Source organism: Mytilus trossulus, chromosome 7, assembly GCF_036588685.1.
Source record: "Mytilus trossulus isolate FHL-02 chromosome 7, PNRI_Mtr1.1.1.hap1, whole genome shotgun sequence".
Classification (NCBI taxonomy): domain Eukaryota; kingdom Metazoa; phylum Mollusca; class Bivalvia; order Mytilida; family Mytilidae; genus Mytilus; species Mytilus trossulus.
The window spans coordinates 43,734,023-43,743,795 of NC_086379.1; the positions used below are offsets into that span (position 1 = coordinate 43,734,023).

Consider the following 9,773-nt stretch of genomic DNA (forward strand, 5'->3'; position numbering starts at 1 on the left):
ATGTCATATTTTTGAGACATATAGGCCTGCTGTCTTTATAATTTACAAATCTATCAGACAACACATGATTGTGACGACACTTGTGATTAAAAAACTGTATTTACAATTGATTAAGTCATCAAGGAAGTTACAACGTGCAACAGGTTTGAACAAAACTCCAACAAATTACGCACATAAGGTATGTATTTTAGATCCTCCATTTTTTCTATTTACATTGTCCACTGAATTTATTTGATAAAGACATACTGGTAGGAGCAAGCAATATGCACACAAAAATGCTGGTATATTTGCTGTTCTTCTTGTTTGAAATCTCTGCAGGTAAGACATTAGTTTATTTTTCTTCATGCCAAGCGAATGATTTATCTTATGAAATATACATAACCTAAACAAAGAAAAGATAACGCTTAATGAAATAAGTGTTTAATGAATGGATAAAAACTAAATCTAGTAAGGCGTATGGTTTAATATATTCAACGATATTTTGTATTGATGTGAATTGAAATATTGAAAAGGCATCAGCTAAGAATTTTCTTCTTTTAAATAAAAGATGTGTTTCTAATAGTCAGTTTCATTTATGTCAGGTGAATTCTTAAGAAAAGAAAGTAACTGCAGAAAATAAACACGTCGATTAAATAGGTGAACAAAACGTTTTTTTAGAGTTACCTTCCTTAATATAGAATGACATTAATATATTTGTTTAGGGGCCAGCTGAAGGAAACCTCCGGGTGCGGGAATTTCTCATTTCTTCATTGAAGTGTGGCGTAATCAATTCCATCTAAGATTTGATGGTCAGTTCTTAATCAGTTTAATGATCTTTCATCTTGTTTAATGTGACACTTTATACGATACATTAGTTGCACAGTTGAACTGCAATAGTTTATCCAAATAATCTAAGACATTAATCAATGCCTTACATAAATTAAGAATATGTTTATAGCTCAATCTTGTGAGAAACTTTATGTATTGGTCAGAGTTGTATTGGAGTATTAGCTTGAAGTAACATGATGTTTTATAGACCTGGAATTTAGTAACGTTTTGTATTGAAAGTGATAATTGTGAACCATCGAATATATATTATTTATACATGTACTTTTATAAATACGATTAAACATGTGAACATTAACTCTGTGACTTTGTGGTGATATATATATACACTACATGTATAGCTAGTTCCCTATATTAACGGGCAAGATGTTGTTCTCGTTCCCGGACAATGACAGGTAGTGCCAACACACAAAAACACAAAAGAAAGCCCCGTTATATCTGGTGGAGGTACCCGTCGTCAATATGTCAGTAACCGGAGTTATGATGTGTCTTAAATCTGGATGAATTACAAAGTTTTGATACATTCCCCATTTCCATTCTCAATTTTATATATAATATAATGAGAGAACTCATTATCAAAATTGTTAAAAAGAAGAATCATTGGGTGTCCTTAGTAACATAAATCACACTGTTCAAATAGGATGAAAGAATAATTTCTTTAAAAATAAGAGATGAAAATAAAGACTGGAGTAAAATAGGGTTTTAAAATGATTGGTTTAACACTGTCTTTATGATAAATCTCTCTCTCTCTCTCTATATATATATATATATATTATATAATTGTTTGTATGGTTTCAGTTTTTTATTGGTAACAATTCAATTATGATGTCAAATCATTTTGCTTTCATCATTTGAATTTGCTCCAGTGAGCATGTCCAAAGGATATAAAATATGAAAATAACATATTTTTTCGGCGGGTCGTGAAATTTGTTGAAGAGTAAAAATGAAGCTTGTATATCTTCTACATATAAATAATAAGGGAAACAGATTATACCGATGTACAATGTAGCTTTTAAGATTATACCACTGCATCTTGTGATTTACGATATTTATCCTCTTTCGATAGTAACATATACATTATATAGAATGATCGGCAAGCCTCGCATTTTCAATATAAACTGGCTTTGAATTGAGAAATACCATCTCACACTCGATGCAGTGATAAAATCCTTAATGTATTCAAATGTACCACATGTACTTATGTAATTTTACCTTTGTCTGTAAGATTTGAAACATGGCAAACATGATGTTCATCAAAATAGCTAAGGGTTATTAAAGTAGGCATATAAAATTAAAGTTGATAGATATGATACAAATTAAATTCCCCATCGCACTGTTCGTCCGAATTTTAAGTGTTGCTTCTCTTAATTCAATAGGCTATAAACAAAACAAACACAGAAATAGAATCAGTTGCTCGCAGTAACACATATTTTTTCTTGCGATACAATAGTTTATGTCACTTTATTGTAGCGCTTTCTTCGACTCAACAACATATCAATATATGTAATAAAAATAGCAGCAACCAACCGTATCTAACAAACCGAATGTGCACAAGTACGATGGCCGCAACTGTGAGCACCTTCGATACAAATACATTTAAATGCCAAACTTTATATATATTTAGTACAATAACACCAAACCCGTAGAAACCGCCAAAACTTTTTCTCGTGCCTTATGCACGGAACATCAAACTTTATTAATTCTACTTAAAATAGTATCAGAATTAGTTATACAAGTTCCAATATATATATAAGTACTTCAAATGAAAAACCCAAATTTCAGATGAAATGAAATTTATAGTCATTTGAACAATCCCAAGACCGCACCACTGTCAGTTAAAAGCAGAATTTATCACAGTAATTTTACAAGACGCATTTACAAGCTATTAGTCTTGATTAACTGATTTCTCAAGAATGAAATTCAATGACGTAGTTGTTTCCAATCAAGATAAGACGTAAGAAACAATTATAGATATTGTCGTTTGTTTATGTGGTTCATAAGTATTTATCGTTTCTCGTTTTTTATATAGCTTAGACCGTTGGTTTTCCCGTTTGAATGGTTTTACAATAGGCATTTTTGAAGTCCTTTATAGCTTACTGTTCAGTGTGAGCTTAGGTTTCGTGTTAAAGACCGTACCTTGACGTATAATGGTGTACTTTTATAAATTCTGACTATGATTGCGAGTTGTCTCATTGGCACTCATACCACATCTTCCTATATCTATTGTTGGCTATTTGAAATAAAAAAATAACGTTTATTGCAGCTGTCATAGAGTTTAAAGTAATTGTTGATACTATTTTCTGTCATGTGCTATAGGTTTATTTACTTTACGGGGCCTTGTTTGACGAAAGGACTAAGGAGCGTGAAACTTCTACTGATGAGGTTATCCGTTCGAATGCCGAACGTGGCAAGTACGCGTCAACCTCAATCTTAAAAGACTATGGCGGATCGGTTATTCTCTCCAGATATTCCGATTTCTTCCACAAATAAACAACAACAAAAAAACTGACCGCCACGAAAATGTATTTTATAGTGCTGATAGTGGCGTTAAACACTTATTAACCAATAAAATCAAATACTGTGTATTAAAATTATGATGTAGATTATTTCAGTGTAAATAATGATGTACGTCAAAGCCGTATATATGTTCGCTTGTGCTCTCATTTATAATTTCAGAAACTTGTGTTCAAACTTCCGCAGCCAAAGCTGAAGTAACAATAATTTGGTTGATTTTATTAGATTTATTTTTAAATATCACCTGTTTACTTGTTTTTGTCTACTGAAGTTTCGGAGTTAATATGGCGTTTACATGTAATGTTTGGTCTGCCATTAACTGTATTAAGATAGCCCAATGGAGAATTTTTACTGTGACAAGGTAGTATATTCCATCAAAAAGATAGAAATAAAAAATATAGATTGAAAGTTTTGTCATGTTCATAAATTAAATTTTCCAATAGCATCAACTTCAAATTTCAGGCACAACGGAGTTTCCATGCAAATTTCCCTGTGAATGGCGCAACAAAACATTTAATATCTACGAAGCAGGAAAACCCACTTACACATGGAAATTTAGTAGTGATGGTGAAACAAGTATTGTTTCTAACTCTGTCCAACTACAGTGTCATCAAATAACAGAACGCTTTCTTATTGTTAGGTATGTCAATGTTTTAATTTCGTTTTGTTGATGTTGTGGACAATTGTAAAGCAATTAAGATCAACCTATCCTCAAAAATAAAATCAAAAACAAAAAAACGAAAGAAAAAAAAACCCGGATAAATATCTTAAGTAACATACATGTCTGCTTTGATGTCTATATGCACATACGAATAAACTTAAAAACGCTTAGATCGAAGTCATTTTGGCCTGTTATGTATTGTGTAACAGATATAAGTCACATTGGAAATTATTCCTTAATCCTTTTTTGTATTGTTTAAGGGGGTACCCAAAACTTTGACTAGATATATTTGGCTCGTTTAGTTTTTATAAAGTTTTGACAAAATATTTACTTTGACGTATTAACGAAAGTATGAAAATTTGTAGAAATTTGAACCGCGCAATGTACAGGAATAATTTGGTTGGCTATAAAGCAGTTTGACACATTCTAGTTGTGTCGTTCCAAAGCTTGATTCCTGCTCATTTATAACATGTATAATATGGGATTAAAACATATAACTGATTTAAAAAGTTAAATGCCTTAGGTGTTCTGTACCCCCCTTAAACTATTAATCAATAAGATAATATTTCTTACTAACTGGAGTTATTATTTTGCCATTCGGATTGTTATAAAAATCTTAATTGTTTTACGACAAAGAATATCAGATTGTCTGTGACCATTACCAAAAAACTCACTCAATATTTTGTAAAAAAAACCGACTAAAGACATCACACACTATACAATTTGCATTGCAAATGCAAATGAATAGTGGAGATTGTTTTGTATCCATATTAATATCTTTGTTTAAAACATGGTTAATTGTTAGACATCTTGAAGACAATTATAGTGTTTGGGAAGAAATATGTTTCGATATGAGTTTTGATATCGACTTCTATCAGTGAAACACATTTTGCTTTCACCATGTTCAACACCAGGAGTTTTAAAAAATAACTGAACTCCGGAAATTCAAAACAGAAAGTCTCTCATCAAATGGCAATATCAAAACCGTTAACTCATCAAACGAATCGACAACAAATGTCGTATTCATGACTGGGTACAATCTCTCATCAAATGGCAATATCAAAACCGTTAACTCATCAAACGAATCGACAACAAATGTCGTATTCATGACTGGGTACAAAAGTGACGGTCAAAATAACAAAGCAAATGTTTCATAAAATTATGTTTAGATGTTCATGTTACTTTGATTTGAACAAGAATATAATATTGAATTTACAATTTTCAGGGCAAACCAGGGAAACCAATTTATTTGTTACGCTATTTTTTATGACACTGGGAGCCCTGTGAAGTTTCAATTTTCAACACACAGTACGTGTCTATATTTGTTAATCATTTTAATATATTATAAGATTCTTAAAGACAGAAGTTTTCTTGTTACATTTGAGTTTTTTTTCAACTGAAAATGTTTCGATAATGTGTTTGTTTTCAGTCCTATCAACACAAATACTAATCAATTATAAAAGATAAATCCTAAAAAGTACATGCATGACAATATCATTAATTCTAAAAATCGAAAATTGGTACCCACAAAAATAAATGAATCCACAGATTTTCTATCTTTGTATCACTAGCATGTTGTGATTTACCTTATATAAAAGTGCGGAGATATGCTATCTTAGACAATGAGGCAACTATCATCCAGAGATCAAATTGTTATCAAAGCATCAGCAATTCAGCTTAAACCTTTAACGATACACAAATCACATATCTTATACATTGTAAATGCAGCGATTAAAATATGTAAATCAATCAAAGGAGAATACAAACCATATCTTATTCGATATTGGAATCAATACAAGTATGCTATGTTGACCATACACAGTTCGATGAGTTATGTATATCACTGATGTGCGATTACAAAGCATCGCAAAATACATCTCATTTAATTTCAACTGGTTCTTGCTAGAACAAAGCAAAATTATTTCCAGTATCCGTTTGATTGGAATTTGAAAATGTCTTTTGTCACCAAACCGACATGATAAAGTATAGTTATTTGTATTCTATTAAATACAGGTTAATTTATTTCCCCCGATTTAAAACAGAAAGGCGTAATACCCGAATGGGATTTGGCACAAAGTATGTATCAACTGAAAAGAATAGTTAAAAATATAAGATTTAATATTGAAAAAAATCTTACCTTTTTTTTGTATAACATGTGCATAAAATGTATAAAGTACATAAATTACAATCTACATTATACGTATGAGAGCTAATGAGACAAATCTCTCTCTAAGACACAATGCATAAAAATAACAATATAGGCCATAGAACGGCCTTCAACAAGGATTATTGGCTGACACCGAGCAGCAAGTTGTGAGAATTCAATACAAGATGATACATTGTAGCTATGAGAAAAACTAAGGAAACCTAATAAAATAATGATTTTGTTGGTTCGATGTTTATGTCTTGATTCACTATCTACTACATGTAGCTCATTTACACACATATAATGTTTTGAAAGTTTTAAATTCTCTTTTAGATTCACGAGGCTTCGCAAACCAGACAGGAGAATTTACTGATTTATGTGGAGTTTGTGACATAAATGGATTTAATGGAGAACCTTCTGTAACAGTTTACGAAGCTGTAGGTAAGAACAACCCTAGTTAAATTTCATCCAACATCCAATTAATTCAAGATTGTACAGAAAAAAAAGTTGCAGTTATTCTTTTTTTGTCATGTTTTTGTGTGTCATTTTTGTTCGGTTTATTTTTTTTAGTTTATTTTTGTCATTTTTTAAACATTATTGTTGGTTTCTTTCAACCTTGAAGTTTAGATTATCGGTTCAATATTTATCTACTATGTAGTCTATTTAAAAAACTACCTGTCGATTACATATTTCCTATTTCGTATGCTGTTCATTTATTTGATACAACCAATGACGGTATTTTTATTAGTAATGAGCCATTGCAATGTCATTGGTGGAATAGGAATTGCTTGTAATAATAGCGTAATCATGCATTTAAAAAATATTTTTTTTAGTGTAATGTATTTGAAAAGTTTTTAGTGCAATTCAGTCGTCATACCTAGTACCTTTTTGTTATAAACTGTTAACAGGCATCTATAAAGTACAAGTATAAAAACGTATTGTTTATTTATCCAGAAAAGAAACCACACATATAAATAACCGTTAACCTCAAGTTCAATGACGTCACAAAACTTATAATACTGAAGAGTAAATTGATTGTTTAAGCCTTCTGATAATTCATCATACTTCTCTTGCAGAATCCGGAACACCTGCAACATGTAAGTATATTAATCGTTTAATTGATTTTTATTTAAGAAAAAATGTAAATTACAGTTTATTTTTTGAATAAGCAAAATTAATGGTAAATAAAATTGAGAAAGGAAATGGTGAATATGTCAAAGCGACGACCACCCGACCATAGAGCAGACAACAGCCGAAGGCAACCAATGGGTCTTCAATGTAGCGAGAATTACCGCACCCGTAGGTTTCCTTCAGCTGGCCCCTAAAAATATGCATAATAGTACAGTGATAATGGACGTCATACTAAACTCCGAATTGTACACAAGAAACTAAAATTTAAAATCCTACAAGACTAACAAAGGCCAGAGGCTCCTGACTTGGGACAGGCGCAAAATTGCTGCGGGGTTAAACATGTTTATGAGATCTCAACCCTCCCCTATACATGTTTTTTTGTCATTATTCCTGTAATTTTTTATATGGTTTTTGTTTAGCATTAACCAACATAAAGTGTCATTGGGAAAAAAGCGAATTTTTACCCTATCGTGTCAATTCAAAGACTTGTAAATAAACTGATCATAGATACTAGGACTAAATTTTGTATATACGCCAGACGCGCGTTTCGTCTACAAAAGTCTCATCAGTGACGCTCGAATCCAAAAAGTTAAAAAGGTCAAATAAACTACGAAGTTGAAGAGCATTGAGGACCAAAGTACCTAAAGGTTTTGTCAAATACAGCGAAGGCAACTTGTGACGTCTGAGGTAGAAAAGCCTTAGTGTTTCAAAAATTCAAAATTTTGTAAACAGTTAATTTATAAATATAACCATATCAATGATAATTCATGTCAGCACAGAAAAAGTGCTGACTACTGGGCTGGTGATACCCTCGGGGAAATAAGTCTTCACCAGCAGTGGCATCGACCCAGTGATTGTAAATAAGCTCATCATAGATACCAGGACAACATTTTGTATATACGCAAGAAGCGGTTTTTGCTTTTCATCCGATAAATACAAGGCTTCCTTATCGACGCACCGCATACTATATACAGATAGGGTAACAATTATTCCCCGTGTAGGTATAAAATAAAATCACAAAAATACTGAACTTAGGGGGAAATCAATTCGGAAAGTCCATAATCACATGGCAAAATCTAATAACAAAACGCATCATAAACGAATGGACAAGAACTGTCATATTCCTGACTTGGTACAGGCATTTTCAAATGTAGAAAATGGTGGGTTAAACCTGGTTCTATATCGCTTACCCTCTCACTTTAATGACAGTCTTATCAAATTCCGCTTTGTTTACATTGATGCGTTAAATAAACAATAAAATAGGCAAAATATGGGTACATCAGTCATCATCGTATAACCATTTTAAAAGGAACAATTTAACAGAACACAAAAATATCTATTATCTACTAATACATTGATTGATTTTAGTGTCTGATGTCAGAAATTTTTTATACGTCACATAAATTTGTCGTTCAATGTGCAAACAAGCAATTTTAAAAGGAGTAGGTCCGGTAAGGACCGATTTTGGCCTCAAATTTCAGTTTCATCTGACGAAAGATTTTGACCACTTTTTGAACACTTAAGTGTCTATTTCATATGATTCAATTAATTTATTTTTAAGATTTTAACTTATTAAGTCATCAAAAACGATTCGATTCAATCTCAAATATGGAAAATCTACCAAATATCCGAAAAAATGTCACTTTTCAGCTGGTTTTTGTCAAAAACGTAAGTGGCCGCATCCGTGTTCATCCTCAAAGCTCCGTGTTGAAGGTAGTACCTTGACCTATAATGGTTTACTTTTATGAATTATTACTTGGATGGAGAGTTGTATAATTGATACTCATACCCACCTCCCTATATCTATTAACAAAAACATGGGTATCCAGATATGCATGTATACGTACTGGTCATTGGATTTTAACAATCAGTCGATAAATACATCCGTACAACAGTTTAATGACAAATGTCACTTAGGACGCTGGTATGATTTAACCAACACATGACGACAGTTTTTTTTATTTATCTTTCTATATCCTTTCAGCACCTCCCGTCAATTCTGTTCCTTGCAACATACCATCAACATGTACATCTGGTATTCCTTGTGATACGAGTGATGTCATTCCAAAGGACTGCATGGACACAACGACTGAAAGCCCAACTTCCACAACCGAAGAAACAGCAACCATAACTGAGGCAACTACTACCACAACAGCACCAACAAAACCTAAGCGTCACTGTAGAAAGAAACAGAAACATAGCAAATGAACAATGTAACATTATACATGTTATAATATTAAAATAAAGTTAGACGAAAAAACTGCATGGCAAACATGTACGACAATTGTCTTTCACTTGATCCTTTATTGATATAGTCTGATTTTGTCAATTTTAATAGACGTTCCTTTTTTGATTGCCGGTTCGGTTCAGTATACTTTGCTTAGAGTTATTAGTATGGTTTGTTGAGGTCATGAAAAATGTGGTTTTATCAGTAGGCGTCAGTATACATACATCTCACGCATAATTATTTTAAGAAATTATGCACTTGGCAAAAGA

General features: G+C 32.0%; 1 protein-coding gene across 1 annotated transcript; it reads left to right on the plus strand.

Moving 5' to 3' along the window:
* The first annotated feature begins 227 nt into the window (after positions 1-227).
* LOC134727056 (uncharacterized) lies at positions 228-9,522 on the plus strand. Its single transcript, XM_063591442.1, has 6 exons — positions 228-318; positions 3,802-3,979; positions 5,226-5,308; positions 6,480-6,587; positions 7,223-7,243; positions 9,262-9,522. Exons 1-6 carry the CDS (start codon positions 264-266, stop codon positions 9,483-9,485), a joined length of 669 nt encoding a protein of 222 aa, XP_063447512.1. The 5' UTR covers positions 228-263; the 3' UTR covers positions 9,486-9,522.
* Positions 9,523-9,773: the final 251 nt, after the last annotated feature.

Coding starts and splice junctions, on each gene's coding strand:
- LOC134727056 (XM_063591442.1), top strand. CDS start 264: ATGCACACAAAAATGCTGGTATATTTGCTGTTCTTCTTGTTTGAAATC. Junction 3,980..5,225: donor GAACGCTTTCTTATTGTTAG/GTATGTCAATGT, acceptor TACAATTTTCAG/GGCAAACCAGGGAAACCAAT. Junction 6,588..7,222: donor AACAGTTTACGAAGCTGTAG/GTAAGAACAACC, acceptor CTTCTCTTGCAG/AATCCGGAACACCTGCAACA.